This window comes from Taurulus bubalis, assembly GCF_910589615.1.
Source record: "Taurulus bubalis genome assembly, chromosome: 11".
Lineage (NCBI taxonomy): Eukaryota > Metazoa > Chordata > Actinopteri > Perciformes > Cottidae > Taurulus > Taurulus bubalis.
The window spans coordinates 1,400,153-1,426,324 of NC_136599.1; the positions used below are offsets into that span (position 1 = coordinate 1,400,153).

A 26,172-nucleotide genomic window follows, 5' to 3' on the forward strand; every position below is an offset into this window, starting at 1 on the left:
GGTTGCTTTTCTCTGTACTCCAGCTCCATCTGTGCCCTGTGAACGGGGGTTTTCAAAAGCAGGCGAAATCGTCTCGAAAAAAAGAAACCGCCTGAAGTCCAGCACTGTAGAAATGTTGCTCTTTCTAATAAAAATGGATAAACTGTTGTCCCGAGTAACATAAGCACAGTCTCCCCACTTTGTTTCCACTTTCCCTTTGGACCCCACAATTGTATCATAAAGACAGACACCATATTAATAAGTTCATAATGTATGTATTGGCATCACAAACATCATTTGTTCATTTATTAATTTCAAAGCTTCGGACTCCAAAGTCATGGTGTTGTTATAACCACTGCCTGTTTTACATTTATTATCCACTTGATGGCGCAGTGGAGCAAATGAAGCATCATGAAGCTTCGGTCCATGAGCGAACCAATTCGATGGAAAGCTTCAACGCTTCAGGAAGCTTCATCTCGCCATCACTAGTTATAATAATATCTATATGTTAAAATATATATATAATAACTATATATATTATTATATATAATATATCTATCTATATATGTTATAATATATATAATAACTATATATATAGTATTATATATATCATATATGTATCTATATATGTTATAATATGTATATATGTATATAATAATATATTATATATATATACATATATATATTAAAATATATGTTATTATATATAATAATAATATATATTATGATATATATATAATATATAAATGTATATTATTAATATATATTAATATATATATATATATATATATTATTATTATATAACCCGTTTTAAAACATGTTGACGAACTGAACACCTGAAGCATAAAACAAGTTTATTCTCGACTGTAAATGAGACTCAATTTGTCCGAGATCTGGTTTCTTTCCTTTAAAAAGCCGTAACTAGTAGAAATAATCATAATAATTCATAAAATCACACGCTCCCTTGAGTGGCCGTTCTGGTGCTTTCACCCATAAGTCACAATCTTCTTCAGCAGACAGTTCTCATCTCTTTGGTTCTCGGCCCTATGATGGCATCAGCCCCAGGGTCCTAAAGACCTGCGCCACCCAGCTGTCTGGTGTCCTGCAGCACCTCTACAACCTCAGCCTGAGGCAGGAGGAGGTCCCGGTGCTGTGGAAGACGTCGTGCCTGGTCCCTGTCCCGAAGAAGTCGACTCCATCCGTCCTCAACGACTACCGACCGGTAGCCCTCACCTCCCATGTGATGAAGGTGCTGGAGAGGCTGGTCTTGGCTCACCTCCGACCGCAGGTGAAATCGTCGATGGACCCTGTGCAATTTGCTTACCAGCCTCATGTGGGAGTGGACGACGCCATCATCTACCTGCTGCAACGAGCTCAGTCGCACCTGGATGGAGCCGATGTCTCTGTGAGAGTCACTTTCTTTGACTTCTCCAGTGCATTTAACACCATCCAACCACTGCTACTGGGTGAGAAGCTGCGGGTGGTGGGGGTAGACTCGTCCACCGTCTCCTGGATCACTGACTACCTCACAGGCAGACCACAGTTTGTCAGAATGGGCCGTGTGCTGTCTGGGACGGTGGTCAGTGATGCTGGAGCCCCACAGGGAACTGTTCTGTCTCCCTTCCTGTTCACCCTGTACACTACTGACTTCCAGTACAACACAGAGTCATGCCATCTGCAGAAGTTCTCTGATGACTCTGCAGTGGCCGGGTGTATTAGGGATGGACGGGAGGAGGAGTACAGGGCAGTGTGAGTGACTTTGTGGAGTGGGCCGGTGAGAATCACCTGCTTCTGAACGTGGCCAAGACCAGAGAGATGGTGGTGGACTTCAGGAGGAAGACAACAGCTCCTAGTCCTCTGAGTGTTCTGGGAGAGGATGTGGACACAGTGGAGGAGTACAGGTACCTGGTGTCTCATCACATGGAGGAGTACAGGTACCTGGTGTCTCATCACATGGAGGAGGAGTACAGGTACCTGGTGTCTCATCACATGGTGGAGGAGTACAGGTACCTGGTGTCTCATCACATGGAGGAGTACAGGTACCTGGTGTCTCATCACATGGAGGAGGAGTACAGGTACCTGGTGTCTCATCACATGGTGGAGGAGTACAGGTACCTGGTGTCTCATCACATGGAGGAGTACAGGTACCTGGTGTCTCATCACATGGAGGAGTACAGGTACCTGGTGTCTCATCACATGGAGGAGTACAGGTACCTGGTGTCTCATCACATGGAGGAGTACAGGTACCTGGTGTCTCATCACATGGAGGAGTACAGGTACTTCTCCATCATCTGCTGGGGAGCAGCATTGGAGCCGGTGACACCAACAGACTTAACAAACTGGTTAAGAAGGCCGGCTCCATCATCGGCTGCAAGCAGGAGTTTCTGGAGCAGGTGGAGGAGGACGCTGAAGAAACTACTGTCCATATTGGACAACCTGGACCACCCTCTCCACCACTACTGCAGGGTCATATATATATATATATATATATATATATATATATATATATATATATATATATATATATATAACTATCCTCTCCACCTGCTGCAGGGTCAGAGGAGCTCTTTCTCCAAGAGGCTTCGCTGCAACAAGAACCGCTACAGGAGAACATTCCTGCCTACGGCTTTAAGACTTTATAATAAGTCACTTCCTGCTAGATCCTCTGTGATTAATTCATCACAAACAGGTCTCGGGGGAGAGCCCAGACTAAGAGCGATTCAAAAAACCCTGATGAATAGCAGCCCACGGTCTAAAGCTACCTCGCCCGGACAAGGGAAACCGGGGCACCCTCCCGGAGCCAGACCCAGGAGGGGAGCTCGTCGGCGAGCGTCTGGTGGCCGGGCTTTCGCCCATGGGGCCCGGTCGGGCTCAGCCCGAAGAAACAACATGGAGCAGCAGTCACCCCGTGGACCCACCACCCGCGGGGAGAATTATCGGGGTCGGGTGCTATGCAGACCGGGCGGCGGGCCAGGCAGGAGACCTGGGCGAGCCGATTGATCGCCGGCAGCATAGACTAGCTCTAGGGACGTGGAACGTCACCTCGCTAGCGGGGAAAGAGCCGGAGCTGGTGCAGGAGGTGGAGCGGTACCAGCTAGATTTAGTTGGGCTCACCTCCACGCACAGCATGGGCTCTGGAACCAAGCTCCTGGAGAAGGGTTGGACTTTGTCCTTTTCTGGAGTTGTTCAGGGTGAGAGGCGCCGGGCGGGAGTGGGGATACTCACGAGCCCCCGGCTGAGCGCCGCTATGTTGGAGTTTTCCCCGGAGAACGAGAGGATCGCCTCCCTGCGCCTACGGGTTGCAGGGAGTAAAGCTCTGACTGTTGTTTGTGCTTATGCACCGAACAGCAGTTCGGAGTATCCGGCCTTCTTGGAGTCGGTGGTAGGGGTCCTGGAAAGGGCGCCACCTGCCGACTCCATAGTTCTCCTGGGAGACTTCAACGCTCACGTGGGCAATGACAGAGAAACCTGGCGGGGCGTGATTGGGAGGAACGGCTTGCCTGATCTGAACCCGAATGGTGTTTTGTTGTTGGACTTCTGTGCTAGCCACAGTTTGTCCATAACGAACACCATGTTCGAGCATAAGGTGGCTCATAAGTGTACCTGGTACCAGAACACCTTAGGCCGGAGATCAATGATCGACTTTGTAGTCGTATCATCTGATCTGCGGCCGTATGTCTTGGATACTCGGGTGAAGAGAGGAGCAGAGCTGTCAACTGATCACCACCTGGTGGTGAGTTGGATCAGATGGCGGGGGAGTCGGCTAGAAAGACCTGGCAAGCCCAAACGTGTAGTGAGGGTGAACTGGGAACGTCTGGCGGAGGATCCTGTCCGGGAGGTCTTCAACTCCCACCTCCGGAAGAACTTCTCACAAATCCCAAGGGAGGCTGGGGACATGGAACCCGAGTGGACCATGTTCAAAGCCTCTATTGTGGACGCGGCTGCTCGGAGCTGTGGCCGGAAGGTCATCGGTGCCTGTCGTGGCGGCAACCCGAGAACCCGGTGGTGGACACGGGGGGTGAGGGAAGCCGTCAAACTGAAGAAGGAGGCCTTTCGGGCCTGGCTGGTCCAGGGGTCTCCTGAAGCAGCTGACGGGTACCGGCAGGCCAGAAGGGCTGCAGCTGCGATGGTCGCGGATGCTAAAACTCGGGCATGGGAGGAGTTCGGGGAGGCCATGGAGAAGGACTTTCGGTTGGCCTCAAGGAAGTTCTGGCAAACCATCCGACGGCTCAGGAAGGGAAAGCAGGGCCTACCCCAGGCTGTTCTCAGCAGGGGAGGGGAACTGCTGACCCGGACTGGGGACATCGTCGGGCGGTGGAAAGAGCACTTTGAGGAACTCCTAAACCCGGCTAACATGTCCCCCGGAGAGGGGGCAGCGCCGGAAGTCTTTGGGGTGGTTTCTCCCATATCCCTGGCAGAGGTCGCTAAGGTAGTCAAAAAGCTCCTTGGTGGCAAGGCGCCAGGGGTGGATGAGATCCGCCCTGAGATGCTGAAAGCGCTGGACATTGTTGGGCTGTCTTGGTTGACACGCCTTTTCAGTGTCGCATGGGGGTCGGGAACAGTGCCCATGGACTGGCAGACCGGGGTGGTGGTTCCCATCTTCAAGAAGGGGGACCGGAGAGTGTGCTCAAACTATCGTGGCATCACACTGCTCAGCCTCCCGGGAAAAGCTTTTGCCAGGGTGCTGGAAAGGAGGCTCCGACCGCTTGTCGAACCTCAGATTCAAGACGAGCAGTGCGGATTCCGTCCCGGTCGTGGAACAGTGGACCAGCTCTTTACACTTGCAAGACTACTGGAGGGGTCCTGGGAGTTTGCCCAACCAGTCTACATGTGCTTTGTGGACTTGGAGAAGGCTTTCGACCGGGTCCCTCGGGGGTTTTTGTGGGGGGTGCTGCGGGAGTATGGGGTGCCGGACCCGTTGGCACGGGCTATCCGGTCTTTGTACGCCTGCAGTAGGAGCTGTGTTCGTATCCTCGGTAATAAGTCAGACACGTTCCCGGTGGGTGTTGGCCTCCGCCAGGGCTGCCCTTTATCACCAGTCCTGTTCGTGACCTTCATGGACAGGATATCTAGGCGCAGCCAGGGGGCGGAGAGGATCCGGTTCGGGAGTCTCGGGATCGCCTCTCTGCTGTTCGCGGATGATGTGGTCCTGTTTGCCTCCTCGGACTGTGACCTCCAGCATTCACTGGGGCGTTTTGCAGCCGAGTGTGAAGCGGCAGGGATGAGAGTTAGCGCCTCCAAATCTGAGGCCATGGTGCTCTGCCGGAAACCGGTGGATTGCTCCCTCCAGGTGGGGACAAACTGCCTACCCCAAGCGAAGGAGTTCAAGTATCTCGGGGTCTTGTTCACGAGTGAGGGTAAGGTGGAGCGGGAGATCGACAGACGGATCAGTGCGGCTGCAGCAATAAAACAGGCGCTGTACCGGTCCGTCCTGGTGAAGAGGGAGCTGAGCCGGAAGGCGAAGCTCTCCATTTACTGGTCGGTCTATGTTCCAACCCTCACCTATGGTCACGAACTCTGGGTCGTGACCGAAAGAACGAGATCTCGAATACAAGCGGCCGAAATGAGCTTCCTCCGCAGGGTGGCCGGGCTCACCCTTAGAGATAGGGTAAGGAGCTCGGACATCAGGAGGGAGCTTGGAGTCGAGTCGCTGCTCCTTCGTGTCGAAAGGAGTCAGCTGAGGTGGTTCGGGCATCTAGTCAGGATGCCTCCTGGACGCCTCCCATTAGAGGTTTTCCAGGCACGTCCAACTGGTAGGAGACCCCGGGGAAGACCGAGGACACGCTGGAGGGATTATATCTCCCGGCTGGCCTTGGAACGCCTCGGGATCCCCCAGAATGAGCTGGAAAGTGTTGCGGGTGAGAGGGAAGCCTGGGTCGGCCTGCTGAACCTGCTGCCACCGCGACCCGACCCCGGATAAGCGGCTGATAATGGATGGATGGATGGATGGATCTATCTATCTCTATCTGAACAGGCTTCTCTCATGCAACATGATTTCTTCATAGAACACAGGTTCATACTCAGAAAAAGCTTTTCAAACAGGCCACTAAACAATATGCTCAGCTTTGGTCACTAGAGGGCAACAGAGGTCTTTCCTTGAATATAAATCACTCTGAATATTTCAACAAACTTGCCCCATGAGAGTCAAACATTCTGCATTTGTCACATCATGTTCTGTTCTGCAGAACCAGGAGAACGTATGTACGGGGAACCATATGCAGGGTTACCTCCACTGCTCTGAACGACAAGAAGAGTTTCAACTGTATTTATTGTTCTGTGTTGTTTGTTGGTTAAATGTTAGTTTGTGTTGAAACAGTGACTAAATGTCTTTTTATAAATAATATTTGTATTTATAATAATAATTTACATTTTTCTCAAGGAAATGTACACATAATGTACTGAAATATAAGCATGAATAAGATATACTAAAACGGCAAGATACCAAAATATATAATTTAAAAAAGTGCTTTCGGTGCATTTTCACTAATACTTTTTAACACAATACAAAAGAATATTAATATATTGAAATAATAGCACGAATAAGTTTACTTACTAATTACACTAAAATATTACTTAAAATATACAAAATATTTGGTATATTTTAAATCTGTATTCATCAAATGTGCTTTAAATAAATAGTTTCAATGGAAATTTAGAGCAAACATTTTGAAATATACAAAAAAAATGTGTTTGAAAACAAAGTTCAAAGAAGTCCACTGATATTTGCACATCTGACCTAAATGTTCACATGTGTACCTTTTATTATAACCAACATTATTCAAACAGCCCTAGTGGTGGCAGAGATGCACCCTTTTTAGTTTGGGGATGACATTTAGAGGAAAGGGCTAAAGATAGGTGGTTTTTAAAGGTTCTAGAGGCCACCACTGGAGGAGGAACCCCGTGTGGTTGGAACCTTCAGGAGAACCAATCATTCACTCCTGTCAGCCCATCGCAGGAGAAGAGCTCTCTCACCGTGTGGAGACGACCAGACGCCTTCAGAGACCAGCAACACTGGACTTTGGTTGGAATGTACAACATACAAACCAGTTTTATTAGTTTTGACAATAACAAGGTTAAAGGTTACGACAACGGATAATGCAAGAAGAGAAGAAAAGATGAAAAAAGAAAAAGATAAAATGGCCTGGTCCCATCATCCCTGTGTTTACTAGGAGACATTTCTACAATAAAGCTCAGCCAAACTAACGCTGGTGACCTCGTGGCCTCAACTATCACCAAGAAAACTATCCTCATGACCTGGAGATGAAGGAATAACATACACATCACACACTGGAGAAACCTCATGATCACACAGTTCAATGGACAGTCTAACATCCTCCATCATTTACAATACAACAGAACTCCACCTGGTCATCCTTCACTGTTTCATGACTCATTCTATTCATATTCACTTGTTTGTCATTTTTAGCCTGAAACCCAATTGAAACCCACGTACATGCATACACACACATATGAATCTGCCCTCATCTATACTTTGTGCCTTTTTTAGATGAAATAATAAAACACACAAACACACACACAAACACACACACACACACACACACACACACACACACACACACACACACACACAGTACTTCTATACCCTGAATATATAATGTTTTGCTGGCTTGTATCTCACGGTTTTGTCGTCCTCTTGATGTTATGTCTATGTATTGTCTTTTTATTTTTACAATAAAAAAAGAATTAATGAAAAAATAACAAAAGATGATGAATTTAGTTTCTTCAAATCAAAACAACTCTTTACAAGTTGTGATTATTTCTCCACAGAAGCTGAATCTGATCCAGAAAGACGAGAGCTCCCCGCCACCAGGGGGCGAGGGCTAAACGAGAGTTTGACATTCGGAGGTTTTTCTTCACACAAACAAATGTTTCAAGACAACAAAGTTGAGTTTTATACACAAAGTAAAACATGTTTCTTCTCTCAGAAACAGATCATTTCAGGTCATTACATGGACCTCGCTCAGCTCTCACACATCCATCTGCAACACCACAAGTCCAGAGAGCTCTCAACCCCCCTGAGTCCAGACCAGCTCAGGTACCCCTCACCTGCTGCACCTGTTTACAACCACTGAGAGATCAGGTTGCTGCTAACTAACATCAGCTGTGTGATCCTGTACAGGCTGAACTACCTGGACAGCAGAGAGAAGGTTTCTCTACCAGGAGGAGACTCTCAATCCTCCAGAGAACACAGAGACACTGAGGAACCAGACCAGAACCTGAACCCAAACCCAGGATAAAGAGGTTCAGTGAATGTGGTGCTGAAGGTGTGGAGGTGGATCAGTGTGTCAGAGGAGACTCTGTAGAAGGACAGAGAGCCAGCAGGACAGTCCACATACACTGCTACTCTACCAGAGGAGGAGGAGGAGGAGGAGGAAGAGGAGGAGGAAGAAGAGGAGGAGATGTGTGTTACTGTCTTATTGTGACAGACAGAGTAACCATCATAACACTCCAGACTCCAGGACTGATCATTCATTCCAAACCAACAGTCCATACTCTCTCCTCTCCTTCTGGTTCCTCTGTAACTCACTGATATAGAAACTCCTCCTCTCCACTCGACCTCCCAGTAACAGCGACCAGTCAGACCAGTTCTACACAGCAGCTGAAGCCAGACATCAAACCTGTCTGGATGATCAGGATATGACTGATGCTCCTCCACATATGTCACCTTCCTGTTGTTGTCAGACAGTTTGAGGTTCCTGTTCACTGTGTTTGTGTCGAGTGTGAGTTCACAGGAATCTGATGGAGAGAACAAGACACAATACAGCTGCAGTTATTAATCTATCATCTGTTCATCTAGTGACACTTTGATGATGACATCAGAGATGTGAATGAGTGATGTCACAGTCTGAAGACGGTTGAATGTTTTCATGAATCAAACTCAAAGCACACTTACACTTCCTCAGACCTGGTCTGACCCATCGGACTCCAGCAGGCTCCACCCTGAAAGGAGGAGGAGTCAGAGCAGCATGAACACATGAACATGACATCACTCTCATCACAGAGCTTTGTTATTCATGTTCACATGGACCACTTATTATTCATCAGCTCATATTCTGGTACTTCATGGAGCTTCTTCTGATTGGCCGATGACGACAGCTCATCACGTTCACTGATTCATGATTTATTATTATCAGTATTGTATTGACAATCATCCTCCAGTTCAGACTCAGTTTCCTCTACCAGTCAGTCAGTAAATCAGATGTTTAAACCTGCATCAGTTGATTCTTTGTCTGTTTGTGGTTCAGTGAAAACAAGCTGTAAACACAACATCTGACACATTATCAGCTTATGAAGTAGTTGTGTCTGACATGATATCAACCAGCTGCTTCCACATCCAGCAGTTCCACATCAACATGATGACTCATCAGGACTCTTTGTGTTTGTGTCACCTGATGAATGGAAGTCCACTATTCTCTCTCTTAGCTCTGTGTTTGGTCTCCACCTCCTGAGGGAAACATCTGTCTCTTTAGCTGCTAAATGCTCCACTATGTTCACCAGCTGAGCGTCTGTGGCCGACTGTCACCTGTAGCTTCAACAAGTCCACTCTATCAGCCAGAGAACTGTCTCTCAGTGCAAAACAAACCAAAACCAGGTGGAGCTGAACTCCTTTAAACAGCAACACATTCCTATTGTGATGATTCATCAAGAAGGTTTAAACAGATTGTTTCTTTGTCTTTTCACAGTAATGTCTGGACTAAAGGGAAACACACACTGGAGACTGAAAAGTAATAAATCAAACATCTGTCTGGTTCCCTTTTAACCAGCTTTTATCAGCTTTTTGAACACTTAACAAATGCCATATTATTAGTATTAGCCTCCAGCAAGATATTAATGAACACTACATGGTGCCATCACAGCATTGATTCTACACGGCTATGTAGCCTGTTGTCTGGTGTCTGTCTGAAAGGAGCTCTGCCATGTTTGACGTGTCCTCCCTTGGTCTGTTAGACGGGTCTCTGTGTGTCAGTGGGCTTTCCTTCAGTCTGTAATGGAGCCAAAGTACTTTCACATTTCACTTCTTCATCTTTTGTTCCAACAAGCCGAGGACAGTCGGCAAGAGCTCCTGCATTGAGGCCATCATGTCTCCCCTGATCACTCGCTGTGAGAGCGCTGGGCAGCCTCCTTAAGCCTCCTTAAGCCCCGCCTCCTTAAGACCTGTCTCCTTAAGCCCCGCCCCCTTGCAGTCAATGCATGCAGGCAGCATGACAGAGAGCAGAGCAGTGAGTGCGCTCTGATCGCACACTATTTTAATGAAGCATCGATACTAAAGATATGCAAAGTCACATTGTTTTTAACGTACGGGTACCGCGGTACCTTTTAGTATCGATACACCGTGCAACATCGTGTGGGACACAAACAGTTAGATGAGTCTCTGGTAGTTTGAGGTCAGCTTGGTGTGTCAGGGTCATATTAACCAGGCTGACAGTGTGACAGAGAACAGGTTTCCAGCTCTACCTCCTCTATCAGACTGATGCTCTGTGGCTGCAGCCTCTTCATACCTGAGAGTCTCTAGTCTCCAGAGTGGATCCTCCAGTCCAGCAGACAGCAGCTTCACTCCTGCGTCTCCTGGATGATTGTAGCTCAGGTCCAGCTCTCTCAGATGGGAGGGGTTGGAGCTCAGAGCTGAGGCCAGAGAAGCACAGCCTTCCTCTGAGATCAGACAGCCTGACAGCCTGCAAACACACAACACAACACACGTCACATCTTAAGACAATCTGGAGGAGGATACGAGTTTATCCATGAATGTAAATCAGGATCTGAGTGTCAACTAGTTTTACATGTTTACATCCTGACCTGAGAGTCTCCAGTCTCCAGTGTGGACTCTCCAGTCCAGCAGACAGCAGCTTCACTCCTGAATCCTGCAGGTTGTTGTTACTCAGGTCCAGCTCTCTCAGACTAGAGGACTGGGAGCTGAGGACTGAGGACAGAGCTTCACAGCTTCTCTCTGAGAGGTTACAGCCACTCAGTCTGAAGAGACAACAATCAACAAGAAGAAAAATAATATTCATGTCAAAATGAAATCCTCTTTGATAATGAGTCTGGACTAAAGTAGAATCAGAAAGAACAAATATGATGTGTTCAGTGAAATGGATAAAATTCTTGCCGTTTTTATCTGAACAAGATAAAACAATTCAGTTCAGTGTTCTCTACTGTAAGCAGGAAGGACTGTAGTATCAATATCAGGAGGATGGGTGAATAAAAAAAAACAGTTATGGTTTTCTGTTGTTTTCATGACAAAGTGAAAGAAAAAAAAGAAATTAAACTTCATATTCTGATTTAATGTTTGTTACGTTCTAAATCAGAAATAAACAACCATTAAACTCTCAACAGATCATCACTGTAGAGACACATTCAAGTTTTCAGTCTCTTTTCCTGCATTTCTCCTTCTCATTCATTACTTATATCAAATATATATTATCTTAAAGCAAGCTTATTTTGAAATAAAATTAGGTTTCAAACGCCACCATCGTTTATTAATCCACTGTGGATCAAATGTGTCTGTTCTACAAGGTTCTCTAGTTTAGTCTCTGAGACGAGTTCCTCTAAGTCAGGGGTCGGTAACCCGCGGATCTTTAGCTCGTGAGGCTTTGGGAAGAAATAAAACAATAACAACTTTTATTATTTTATTTTTTTGCATAGTGGAAAATCAAAGGGAACTCCTCTTATCTTGGAGTTTGAGGTGATATTGGGTCAATGGAAATAAAAAAATGTTTAAATATTGTTTTAACTAAAATGTGCATCACATCCTGTCACGTCGCCGCCGAGCAGCAGCCGATCACACCGATCACACCGATCTCACCGATCTCACCGATCTCACCGATCACACCGATCTCCCTGCAGCTGGCTACTCGTGATTTCCAGAGCCCCGCCCTCGTTAAACTATCAACGGATAAAAATAAATACATAAAAGTCACAGAGAAAAAAGAGAGTTGAATTCGTGGGCGTATTAATTTGCTTTCACTGCCAACGATGCTGATATGTTTGATATGTGACGAGAAATTAGCAAACAAAACATTTATTGTTGAAAGACTCTTCCAGAACAAGCTATCAAGCTGCAGAAGAACGATTCCTCAACTGCTGCAGCAAACTGAGTGAAGTAGATCTACTTTCAGGAAGTGGATCACGTCTCCAAACTCCACCACTGCTGCTGGTTCTGTGGCAGCTCATGAGACACTGAGGCGTCTGCTAGTAAAAAAGTCCGGCGCAGTGAGGACGCTCAGTGGAAACAAAGCAAAATATATGCGTTTTAAAATGTAAACCTCCAGTGGGGATTGAACCTGATACCTTGCAGTTCTAGGACCAACACTCTACCACAGGCCTGACCAACCCGCGGCTCTTTGCCTGGTTTCATGCGGCTCTTACCTTCATATCAAAGTTTGTGTTTGTGTTTTTTTTCTTTTAAAATCTTTTCATTGATTTTGCAAACACTTCAGACCAGACCTGGGCATCTTACGGCCCGCGGGCTCTCCCAGTCTGGCCCGCGTGAGGTCAATCAAAAATGAAAAATAAATAAGATGCACGCCATGAATGCAATACAAACGGCACTGCTTTCACTTTGAAGGCGGTTTATTGATGTGTGCGTGCGCGCTTACGCAGCCTCACTACGGGCAGTGTTGCCAACTTGACGACTGAAGTGAAAGCGTCTTGTTCTGCAGTTTCTGTTCCGCTATGCCGGTCCAGAGCTCTCACAGGCGGTCAGTCTCACAGGAGCCTCGCGCTGCAGCCTCCGCCTCCAGATTGAACATTAATCGCGCAAAGCCGCCGCGGATCTGATCTGCGGTCTGATCCACTATGCAGAGCACTTTAAGTCAGGATCACTTCTGGATCTTCACTCTTCTCTCAAAGAGGAGAACGTTCCTCACATGAGGAAAGATGCTCAGAAGATGTTGGTTCTCTTTGGATCTACCTACATGAGAACAAACATTCTAGTGATGAAGGTCAACAGATCAGATCCTCTCTCTCTGCCAGCTGTCCTTCATCTCCACCTCATTCAACCAGACTTCAGTGCACTTTTTTAAGCAACACAGACTGGACTTTTCTCACTGAGAAAGAACAACTGAACTGAACTGGAAAACATCAAAAGCACTGATTGCTTTTGTATAAAGTTAATAAATTGCTGGTCTTTAACATACTGTACATATTTAAGGTAAGGTTTAAAAAGAATCATAAAAAATGTAATCACATTTTTTTCATATTTTCATAGCCTTATTGTAACATGTATTCTCACCATTATCAGCTCAAAATCATATAATTTACAGTTTTTTAATCAAGCTATAACATTCATATTGAGTTAATTGAATTAAGTTCAGCCTATTGGTTCGGCGCTCCACAACGGTACAAATTTCTCATGCGGCCCCTTGGGAAAATGAATTAAGCTGCGCTTAAGATTAGGGTTGGGTACCGAGAACCAACACGTCCGGTACCTACCGGACCGAAAAGCAACGCAGATTTCGGTGCTTCCTTCCGGTGCCTGAGCCGATTTAAATACTTTTTTTTTTACACTACTCTGTAAAGTTGCACGGTATATAGATACTAAAAAGGTAGCGCGGTGCCCGCACGCTAAAAACGATTATTAAAATAGCGGATCAGAGCACACTGCTGCTCTGCTCTCTGTCTGCCTGCATGCAGAGCGGGGCTCGAGGGGGCGGGGCTCGAGAGGGCGGGGCTCGAGAGGGCGGGGCTCGAGGGGGCGGGGCTTCCAGCGCTCACACACAGTGCGCGCACACAGAGATCGCTGGAGACACGAGCACGAGCTTTTGAACGTCCGTCCTCGGCTTGATGCAACAAATCTCTCCAGTTGATATTAATGGTGACGTGTAGTCCATAAAGCAGCAGTTTTAGGATCCAACAGAGTCTGAGTTCTGTTGCACACGGTCCCATCAGGCCATGATGCTTGTGTCTGTTCTTTTTTAAATATATATTTTTATAGTTTGAAGTTAAAAGGTTTGAAGCTGTAGTTTGAAGTGTGTTTTGTATGTACTTATTTATTTATATCTATAGTATACTTCAAACAGTTAATAATATTGTTCAATTTGAAGAAAAAAAATTGCCTTAGCAATAAAAAAGTATCGGTTCAGGCACCGTTCAGGCACCGGTATCGTTTTAAAAGTATCGGTTTAGCACCGGTATCGGAAAAAACCCAAACAATACCCATCCCTACTTAAGATACTGTCAATGTTTGGGTCAACATACGTCTGCGAGTCTGTTTTCTACCCTGAAACACGTGAAATCAAAGCATCCATCTGTTCTGACTGACACCCATGTGGAAGAATTGCTTCGAGTGGCAACAACGGAATACAAGCCAGATTTGAAGAGGATTGTTCAAGGCAAGGAATGCCAGAAGTCCCACTAAGCAACATGCATAGTAAAAGAAAAATGCTATTGTAAATTATTATGTTTTTGTTTGTGGACTTGGTTGAACTGAGAGTTTGTGTGTGTGTTGAGAATGACTGGCCTGTGGTCTTAGTACTGTAGGAGTCAATTTCTGTCATCATCATGTTGGTGTGTGACATTTACACTAAATCTGGCTGAGCAGAGGTCTCTGTGTGTGTGTGTGTGTGTGTGTGTGTGTGTGTGTGTGTGTGTGTGTGTGTGTGTGTGTGTGTGTGTGAGGAAGGGATGGGGTGATGTTCATGTGTATGATGTGACTCTTTCCGGTAACACAGTAAAACATGTGGCTCTTAGTCTCTGACTGGTTGGCCACCCCTGCTCTACCACATTAGCCACACATATTGATAGGACTCAAGGTCCACATCGTTGTCATCATAATTGATCTCAATGTAGCCGACTTCATAAGAGTTTGATAGTTAAAACAGGTAAAATAGCAATACAATCTCAAGAATTGTCTTCATTCTTGTTCTATAATTTCATGAATACAACAAACTATAGTTTTTGTATTTATAATATGACTATATATACAACTATATAAGACACATTTTTGGGAGAAAAAAAGGGTAAAATGGCTCTTTGGATAGGAAAGGTTGCTGACCCCTGCTCTAAGTGGTTCATGAAATCTGACCTCCTGATGAACAAATTCATAGATTCAGAAAGAGAGAGTCTGTTCACACTAAATGGACCTGATAGTTTAGAGACACATTTATATCATTGAAGACAAACTAACTTGATCTGACCTGAGAATCTCCAGTTTCCAGTGTGGGCTCTCCAGTCCAGCACACAGCAGCTTCACTCCTGAATCCTGCAGGTTGTTGTTACTCAGGTCCAGCTCTCTCAGACTAGAGGACTGGGAGCTGAGGACTGAGGACAGAGCTTCACAGCTTCTCTCTGAGAGGTTACAGCCACTCAGTCTGAAGAGACAAGGAGGAAGAAAACAATAATACGTGGAAAAGATAGCAGCGTATTTAAGTTATGATCTATGAATCTAACTCTCTCTGTACTTACAGAGCTTTGTTGGAGGCTTTGACCACTGGCAGCAGCCTCAGAAGAGCCTTCTCTGAAGCAGAGTATTTCTTCAGGTCAAACACCTCCAGATCTTTTCCTGATGACAGTAAGATGAAGACCAGAGCTGACCACTGAGCAGGAGACAGTTCATCTGTGGAGAGACGTCCTGAACTCAGGGACTGTTGGATCTCCTCCACTAGAGAACCATCATTCAGTTCATTCAGACAGTGGAACAGATTGATGCTTTTCTCTGGAGACACATCCTCATTGATCTTCTCCTTGATGTACTGGACTGTTCTCTGATTGGTCCGTGAGCTACTTCCTGTCTGTGTCAGCAGACCTCGTAGGAGAGTCTGATTGGTCTCCAGTGAAAGACCCAGGAGGAAGCGGAGGAACAAGTCCAGGTGTCCATTAGGACTCTGTAAGGCCTTGTCCACAGCACTCTGGTAGAGATGTCTTGGTTTAGGTTTCACTTTCAATAGTTTAGGCCTATACTTTAGTTGTTTTTCTGCCAGCAGGTTGACACCAGAGTTGATGAAGGTCAGATGGACATGAAGAGCAGCCAGAAACTCCTGAACACTCAGATGGACGAAGCAGAACACCTTGTCCTGGTACAGTCCTCTCTCCTCTCTAAAGATCTGTGTGAACACTCCTGAGTACACTGAGGCTGCTCTGATATCGATGCCACACTCTGTCAGGTCGGATTCATAGAAGATCAGGTTCCCTTTCTGCAGCTGATCAAAAGCCAGTTTTCCCAGAGAATCAGTCATCTTCCTGCTCTCTGGACTCCAGTGTGGATCTGCCTCAGCTCCTCCATCATACTTGACCTTCTTCACTTTGGACTGAACCACCAGGAAGTGGATGTACATCTCAGTCAGGGTCTTGGGCAGCTGTCCTCCCTCTGTGGTCTTCAACACGACCTCCAGAACTGTAGCAGTGATCCAGCAGAAGACTGGGATGTGGCACATGATGTGGAGGCTTCGTGAGGTCTTGATGTGGGGGATGATCCTGCTGGCCTGCTCCTCATCTCTGAACCTCTTCCTGAAGTACTCCTCCTTCTGTGGGTCAGTGAACCCTCTGACCTCTGTCACCAAGCCAACACAGTAAGGAGGGATCTGATTGGCTGCTGCAGGTCGTGTGGTTATCCAGAGGCGAGCAGAGGGAAGCAGTTTCCCCCTGATGAGGTTTGTCAGCAGCACATCCACTGAGGTGGACTCTGTGACATCAGTCAGGACCTCATTGTTGTGGAAGTCCAGAGGAAGTCGACACTCATCCAGACCGTCAAAGATGAACACAACCGGGAACTCTTCAAACCTGCAGATTCCTGCTTCTTTGGTTTCAGTGAAGAAGTGATGAACAAGTTCCACCAAGCTGAACTTCTTCTCTTTCAGCACATTCAGCTCTCTGAACGTGAATGGAAACGTGAACTGGATGTCCTGGTTGGCTTTGTCTTCAGCCCAGTCCAGAGTGAACTTCTGTGTTAAGACTGTTTTCCCGATGCCAGCCACTCCCTTTGTCATCACTGTTCTGATTGGTTCCTCTCCTCCAGGTGAGGCTTTAAAGAGGTCTTCTTGTCTGATGGTGGTTTCTGGTCTGTGTGGTTTCCTGGATGCTGTTTCAATCTGTCTGACCTCATGTTCATCATTGACCTCTGCAGTCCCTCCCTCTGTGATGTAGAGCTCTGTGTAGATCTGGTTCAGAAGGGTTGGGTTTCCTGCTTTAGCGATCCCCTCAAACACACACTGGAACTTCTTCTTCAGGTTAGATTTGAGTTTACGCTGACAAACTGCAGCAGGAAGTCCTGAATGAACACACAACAAAGAGGATCAATGAGTCAAAGAATAGATTTCAACATGTCATTTCCTCAAAGAATGAGTCTATGAATATATTCTGGTCCATCTCTTGAGACATTAGTAAACGTCCCATTTATCCAGCATGTTGAATCTTTAGAGAAATCCTCTTACTGCTCTGCAGACAGTCAGCCAGCTCCTCCTGCTTCATGCTCCTCAGGAAGTGCAGTGAGATCTTCTGAAATGCTTCTCTGCTCCTCTTCCTCTGCTCTTCATCCTCACCATCAAACACCTCCTCATCCTCTCTCTGAATCTCTAAGCATTCTGGGTAATCTGAACTCACAACCTTCTGGATCTTCTTCAGCTCGTCCTTCACAAAAGTGAGGATGTTCTCCTCCAGCAGCTGGAACAGAATATTCTATGAATGACAAACTAAAACCATGGAAGCAAACATCAGATCCATGTTGGACAGACTGACAACCCACTGGTCTAAAGAGTGCAGCATGGAGATGATGTGAACAGAATAGATGTAAAAGTAGTTGCACATGTACAGACCATAAATATGGAGTCCAGGTGTGTTTGAGCAGACGGACCTCTGGGAACCTCTGAGCTCTCCTGGTCCTCTCTGTGGAGGAGTCATGAACAATCAGCTCACATTGTGTTTGCTCCACAGACTGTTTATTGTTCATGATATTAAAACACAAATACAACAATAAGTTAAAGATGTTGTGTCCTGTCATGATGAATCATTTCATAAACCAGATGCTGAAGACTGGAGATGAAGGACGACCATCTGTGTGACAGTTAGTCATCTGTTTCATCTGTTTTAAGAACTCACTCTGGGTCATAAGAACGGCGTCCATCTTTGAATTCAATCATACCACCTTTAGACCGATCACTCTTCATGGACACACAGCTGGGTTCAGGAGACTTTTCTCTCTGTGAACTGATAGAAACATTGACATTTACTGAACTTAAAGGATTTACATTTCTTCTTTCACTGGTTTTATTAGACGGAAAATATCATTTTATTACAGCTTCAACATTTCTTTGATAGTAAATAAGGCACAGCTTCTTTATGGTGACTTGTTTGCGAAGACGTAATAAATAAAACTACTCATATCTTGTAGCGGTTTGACTTCACCTGTCATTATTTTGGGCTGGTGACGGACCTGGAGGAGGAGCAGGCCTTGGCGGTTGCTTGATCGCTGACGGGAAGAGCGAGGGATAGTGCGCTAGAAATCGCCGCAGCGGATTTGAGCGTCGATGGAGGAATGCTTATACTTCTCACGAAATTGGAATTAGATTTTTTTGAAAGAGGAAAAGGATCGTCAGTACGAGGCGTACACGGAGTTTGACCGGATCAGGAAAGAAAATGGCGTCTCTACGGTCGACTACATTATCGAGTTTGAGCGCCGGTACAACAGACTACGTTACTTCAAGATGGAGCTTCCAGATGCTGTGTTAGCTTTCAAGCTACTGGATACTGCAGGACTTCATGTTAAAGACAAACAACTGGCACTTACCGCTTGCCCAGAGCTTTCGTTTGTTAACATGAAGTCAGGCTAGAAGAGAATCTTTGGCGATAACTCTCCACAAGAGGGAGCTGATGACCTCCGTGTGAGTGTGGGAGCTGGCGACTCTGCCTACTCCACACGGTTTACAGGCAAGCGTGAAAGTAATGTCAGGTCAAGCCCACAAAACCATACGGCTGTTCAAGGGACGAATCCACTCCACAGATATGGGAGAAGGATGAGATGTGCAGTCTGCCAAAGCACATATCACTTGGCAAAGGATTGTGCTCACAAAAAGGAACATGCACAATTGAGTATTAAAACAAATTCATAAAAGCACATGTGCATCATCTATAAGTCCTTAATAATTGGTTAGCAATATATATTACATCATTGGTTTGCAACACATATTAATTAATTTACATAAGGGGGTTGGTCCATAATTTATAAAGTATGAAAACCCCATCATGACACAGATAACAGTCAAGCTGATTAATCAAGAATGAAATGTTCATAACTGTGTTCATGAATTGCATTCTAATGAGTTACTAATAAGTGTTCATGTTGGAACAATGCATTATGATTGAATTAAGTCTTTACTCATGCTTTACTAATACTAAATAGTGTGTAGTTATTATAAAGTAGACCAACTCATATTAAACAATATGTTATTATGTTTTTAATATCCTTAATTGTAAATTAATTTTACAAAGTTGTGCTGATGCTCCAAACTATACAAAAAGCATAGTTAAGCGGACCATCATAGTGTGCTGAATTAATTGTTTAGAATTGAATGCTCGCGTTTAGAATTCATATTATTTTTACATTTCATAACGCTTGTTCCTACTGACAGTGAGCAGCTGAAACTCAGTGACCGTGGAGGTTGGGGGATGGGATAGGTCAAATGGGGACTGCAAATGTCAGGAAAGGTGTTTTCATATCTCACTTCTTTGAGTCAGTGCAGAAATATTATCATTGCATTGTTCAATTTGTGTCACGAAAACATCAGTGCTTCAAAAAGAAAAAAATATGCTAATATCTTATTATGTTTTTAATATCCTTAATTCTAAATACATTTTACAAAGTTGTGCTGATACTCCAAACTATACAAAATGCATAGTACGCTGACTATCATTGTGTGCTGTATTAATAGTTTAGTATTGAATTCTGACCTTTATAATTCATATTATTTTTACATTTCATAACGCATGTTCCTACTGACGTTGAGCAGCTGAAACTCCGTGACCGCTTAAATGTGTGCTTACGTCACGCAAAAAGTAAGACATTTTAATGAATCAAATTTGCATCCATACACATAAAAACAATTATGAGAATTGAAGTTGTTGAATATGAAGTTGTAGTTGTTATTATTACTACAAGTTATATGTCATATAAGTAGTCTCAACGTGACTACTTGAATTGGTATAGTTCCAAAGGCAGGCTAGCTTAGTACAGTCCAGCTGGTTGTATTAAAACTGATTGGAAGTCATAACTGTTGAAAGAAACAGAACACAATTACATACAGCAACAGATTGTACATTGGTTATCCTCAAAGATTTGCACAAGCTGGCACTATAGCTCCGTATATAATATCAGATCACCAGCTAACTTACAGCCTTGGTTTGTATTAAACGTTAGAAGCTTGGCTAACTTAGAGATGGATGTTTGTATAAATAAAATCAGAATTGCGGTTAACAAGCCTGCTCTTATATGGCCTCAGTTTTTATGACTATCAAAACATCTGCTGACTTACAGTCAGGTCCATAAATATTTGGACATTGACACATTTTTCATTATTTTGGCTCTGTACACCACAACAATGAAGTTGAAATGAACAAGTGGAAATGAAAAAGTGACAATGAGATATATGATTATATTAATTTGTCCAATTACTTTTGGTCCCTTCAAAACGGGGTGGCCACTTATACATTCGTTGTAGTTCCTACACCGTTCACCTGATTTGGATGTAAATACCCTCAAATTAAAGCTGAAAGTCTGCACTTAAAGCACATCTTGATGTTTTCATTTCAACTTCATTGCTTTGGTGTACAGAGCCAAAATAATGAAAAATGTGTCAATGTCCAAATATTTATGGACCTGACTGTATAGCCTTGGTTTGTATGAATATCAGAACACCAGCTCACTATATTATCAATGTTGTATAAGTATCAGAACACTGGCTAACATACAGCTCTATATAGCTATGGTTTGTTTTAATATCATAACACCAGCTAACTTACAGTCTAGGTTTGTATTAAACGTCAGAGGACTGTCTAACTTAGAGATGGATTTTTGTATAAATATCAGAACTGCGGCTAACAAGCCTGCTTTTACATGGCCTCAGGTTGTATGACTATGTTTTACTAACAAAACGTTTTACCTAAAAGTAATTGTTAATCAGTTCTATATGTTACAGGTGATGAAAATTTGTATTACAGTCACCATCACTTTCCCACAGAAACCCCCTCCACCTTTGCTGGTGCAAATGGAAATCAAATCCCCCTCCTGTGCTGACTTATAGCCTTGGTTTGTTTGAATATCAGAACACCAGCTCACTATATTCTCAGTTTGTATAAGTATCAGAACACTGGCTAACATACAGCTCTATAGTTCGTATGATATCTGAACACCGGCTAACTTACTGCCCTATAGTTCTTTTGTATTAATGTCAGACCACTGCTGACTTATAGCCTCAGTTTTTATGAATATCTGCTTACTTGTAGCTTCTATTTGTATGAATATCATAACACCAGCAAACCTATAGTCTCAGTTTAAGTACTGGGGAACTTTTGTATATCTTGCTGGGTTCTGTGTACTATTGCTGTTCTCTTTCAGGCCCTTTTTTCCCTCAGAAGTCTCAACTTGAAACACTTGGAGCTCCTTACATATACGTAATTATCTATCAATTATAATAAAAAAGAAAACTAATCTAGTCAATAAGCATGTTCATGGTTTGCTGATAGTTTATACTAATATAGTATAAAGTATACTTTAGGTCTACAACACCATTATCCTCAGTGTCTCAGAGCTCAGGCTTCTACAAAGGATAGCCTGCGATAGATATTTTATTCCAGTAGGTCCAGAAGTAAATAAAATAGCATGGGGTAACAGTCCTATATATATATATATATATATATATATATATATATATATATATATATATATATATATATATATATATATATATATATATACAAATATTTAAACAAAACCCCACTGTTATGACACACCTCTAAATGACATACAGTCACAACCACTTTTCAGAATAACTCCACCTATCCATTTGCATTTTTTGAAATGTGCACACACTGGCGTGCACATGCATTTTTATAACCTATATACTACTCCTGCAACACAGTTATCTACTGAGACTACTGTCTGATGTGCTGTAACTCCGTTATGTTGTTCATTCTGGTCACATGACATCTATTGCTTCTGTCCATCCGGGGAGAGGGATCCTCCTCTGTTGCTCTCCCTCAGGTTTCTTCCTTTTTTTCCCTGTGAAAGGGTTTTTACTATCTTTATTGGGGGAGTTTTTCCTGATCCGATGTGAGGTCCCGGGACAGGATGTTCTGTTACAGATTGCAAAGCCCTCTGAGGATAACTTGTATTTGTGATGTTGGGCTATATAAAATAAACTGATAAAAAATGATTTATACACTGTTGTTAACTTCCTGTTGCTCCAGAGTACAATACACTAGTTTTTACTTCATTATAGAATTTTGCGCATAATGCGATTAATCGCTGTTAATCTCAGACAAATCATTTGATTAATCAGTTAAATGTGTCCATCTCTGCCCAGCACTAGTAAAGACGGATCCGTCCTCCTCCGTTTGTCTGCAGTGAGGACGCTCAGTGTAAACATAGCTAAAGATATGCGTTTAAAATGTAAACCTCACATGAAGAGGAAAGGGATCAAACCTGCTCCCTTGTGATTACAGGATGAACACTCTACCTCATTAACCCAAATATAGATATGACTCACATCCGCATAGTTGTGTTTTTAATTCACCTCAATGTAGTCGACACATGACTGTATTTTTGTCTCCTCTTCATAAGAGTTTGATATTGTTATAACAGGTTAAATAGCAATACAATGTCAACAATTGTCTTTATTCTTGGTCTATAATTTCATAAATACAACAAACTATAGTTTTTGTATATATAATATGACTATATATAAAACTTTATAAGCTGTGATATCAAATAGATTTTGCGGCTCCAGACACATTCTTTTGGGTGGAAAAAAGATCAAAATGTCTCTTTGGATATGAAAGGTTGCTGACACCTGAGTAAGTTAAATATATTGAGTTCTGTCATGATTGATCATCATGAAAACAACACTGTAAATGATGCACGACCAATTCTGTGTATCATAACTGAGAATCAGAACAGTTAGTCATCTGTTTCATAAACAACTTACTCTGGGTCATGAGAACGGCGTCCATCTTTGAAGTTAATAATATCGTATTTAGACCGATTACTCTTCAGGGACACACAGCTGGGTTCAGATCCAGGTTCAGGTCCAGGTCCAGGTTCAGATCCAGGTTCAGGTCCAGGTCCAGGTTCAGGTTCAGGTCCAGGTTCAGGTTCAGGTCCAGGTCCAGGTCCAGGACAGTCTGGTCTCTGGTGGATCCTGGTCACACATGTAGAAACAGAGTCAGTGAGTCAAAGACGCTGTGACATGAGAAGAGTCATGACAGGTAGAGATGGTCCTCTCACCTCTGAGCTCTGGTCTGGTCATGGTCCCCACACAGACTGGTTTTAGAGGGAGGGACTCCCTCCTCTCGGTCCTCACACTGACTCATAGCAGAGTCCACACCTTCACACCAACACCACCACCTGCTGGAGAGATCACACATTACTGCTCTTCATCGTGACAATCAGCTCATTCACCTCAATACTGAATACACTCATGGGACAGTTTCATGTTGTTGTCACTTTAGCTGCAGAGTCGTATCTAAGAAAAGACATTCACAATGCTCTTTAGTCTCTTGGCTGGTTAGTATGGGGATCAGTCTCAATAATTACAAATGCAGAGAAAGACTCACAAATGCACACAGAAGGACTGAAAAATTAATTTCACTCACAAAAGCACGCAGAACGATCCACAAATACATTGAATTCTTAATGTCACGGCTCTGCTTTTCTTGTTGCCTCCTTTGCGTTATTGTCCACATTGTGTATGTTCACCTCATGACGACATCACTAACATCTGCCTCATTAATGTGTAGCTCTACTAAGACCTGTTGAACTGTCTGGTTTTAAACAGTCTATTAGTTTGAGAAAGCAGCGATATTGTAAAGTGCTGCGCAGTTCAAGTCAACATGCTGCATGCTGGGTAGTGTGGTCACAAGTTGCTCTGGTTGCTCTCTGGTTGCTCTGGTTGCTCTCTGTTGCTCTCTGGTTGCTCTGGTTGCTCTCTGTTGCTCTGGTTGCTCTGTTGCTCTCTGGTTGCTCTGGTTGCTCTGGTTGCTCTCTGTTGCTCTCTGTTGCTCTCTGGTTGCTCTGGTTGCTCTCTGTTGCTCTCTGGTTGCTCTGGTTGCTCTCTGGTTGCTCTGGTTGCTCTCTGGTTGCTCTCTGGTTGCTCTCTGTTGCTCTCTGGTTGCTCTGGTTGTCTTTTAAGAGCGACTGCTGACTGTACATTATTTCGTTGTAGACCTATGACATCATCCCACCATCTCTATCATGGTCTAGTGGTAATGCTTCTGACCTTTGATCATCTTTTAACCCAATGATATGAGTTCCAATCCCATAAATTGAATTTACTTATATCTTTTTCTTCTTTTTCCTGCACTACAGAGTTTATTTACGTGACAGATATTTGCATAAAACAGACTATTTTTACCAACTTTATTTCAAAGGAAGGGCAATTTGCTGACTTCCTGTTTCAACATAAACAAGAAGCGACGCTTCAACTGGAGTGGACTCTTTTCCTCAAGAGACTCAACAACGTCTAGTCCGGTGTGTTTAGACCAGAGACTTCAGAGAAGGTTAGACATTGAATGAATTAAACAAAACAACATTCACGAGGACAGATACGAGTTCTCTTGTATTCTCAACAGCTGCCGTAACCACGACAACAGCAGACGCTTTCAGCCCAAAGTCACCAGATAACACGGCGGCCTGTTAACCCGTAACACCTGTCGCCTCCTCAAACTGTGCAGCTGTAACGCTGCAGCCTCGTGGGGAGGGGAGGGGGAGCTGCCCTCATGTGATTGGTTGAAAATGAGGGCGACGTCTGATTGGCTACAGATAGGTCCGTGTTGAAAAAAACACATTTGGGAATCCAGCCACGTCAGAGGAGTCTAACAAAAACACACACATGTGGAGCGATCCACAAACTAATACATACAAATGCAGAAATATATTTGTGATTTTTTTTTTTACATCTATAGAAATCGTAATTTATTTCTGTGTGCATTGGAATGTATTTGTGAGTCTTTCTGTGTGCATTCTTTGATGATTGAGACTGATCTTGATTTTCTTTTACAGTGAAAACTCAAAGCACACGAGGAAACATTCTGTCTCTGCTGCTCAGCTCCTCTTTAACTCAGAAAAGTCTGGAGAGAAACGTTGAATAGAAAAAGTGTCTCAGACAGTTGAGTTAAGAAAAGGTCGACTACAACCTGCTGATTATTGTGCACACTTTGAACAAAATATGCATTCATCTTTTTAAAATGCTAAAAAGTCTGGCAGCAGAAGCTCTCATTGAATTACAGTCAAATAAAATATATTCTAATACAAATAAATACAGATATTGGCTGTAAATACACATGTAAAAGGTGTAAGAGAAAACTGCATAAATACTGCATATTGAATGTCACTAATTTAACTTTGGTTATTTCATATCATTATTCAATTGATCTCCAACATTTGTCTGTTAAAGTTGAGATCTCTGAATATTAAACAAACTTCACTTCAGCTTCTTTTAAACCCCGTTAACAACATGTCAAAAGACGTCATTTTAAATGTTCATCCTATAAGTTTACATGTTTTACAAGTTAAATATTGTTCATCAACTTCAACAAATGGAGCTGTGCTGTTTCTCCTCATGATCTCCTCCAGAGTCCAGAAGTCAGTAAAACACAGAACAGTAGAATGACATGTAACGTCCTCATAGGAAACACTGTGGTCACATGGTCACATGTGCAAGCTTTCATTGGACGGGATCGTTCACGTCACCATCTGATCAGTTAGTAAAAGGTCGACTACGACCTGGTGACCAATGAGAGGAAAAGTGAACACTAAAGAAAACACTAACACATTCAAACACTGTAGAAAATGGACTAAATGTCTTTAACCAGAAGGAGAAATGAACATGAAGCTTTGTGGACTTAAAGGACTGAAAGCAGCAGGTGAGAGCAAACAGAGTCTCTCAGGTGTGTTTCAGTGCAGGAACAAAGGCCCAGGTGAGCTCTCTGGTCTCTGCTGGGTCCTAGTGCTCACCCTTTACTGCCTTCCCCTCC

The 26,172-nt window shown here is 43.8% G+C and overlaps 1 protein-coding gene across 1 annotated transcript in view; it reads right to left on the bottom strand.

The window, feature by feature from the left end:
* LOC306743537 (uncharacterized protein) overlaps positions 1–17,400 on the bottom strand; it is a gene marked incomplete at its 5' end in the record, with an annotated part of 83,874 nt that extends 66,474 nt beyond the window's left edge. The window contains 6 exon segments of the mRNA XM_079226058.1: positions 10,500–10,673; positions 10,795–10,968; positions 15,132–15,330; positions 15,333–15,398; positions 15,401–17,200; positions 17,364–17,400. Of these exon segments, the coding sequence (XP_079082184.1) occupies positions 10,500–10,673; positions 10,795–10,968; positions 15,132–15,330; positions 15,333–15,398; positions 15,401–17,200; positions 17,364–17,400 (2,450 nt within the window).
* Between the last annotated feature and the right edge of the window lie 8,772 nt (positions 17,401–26,172).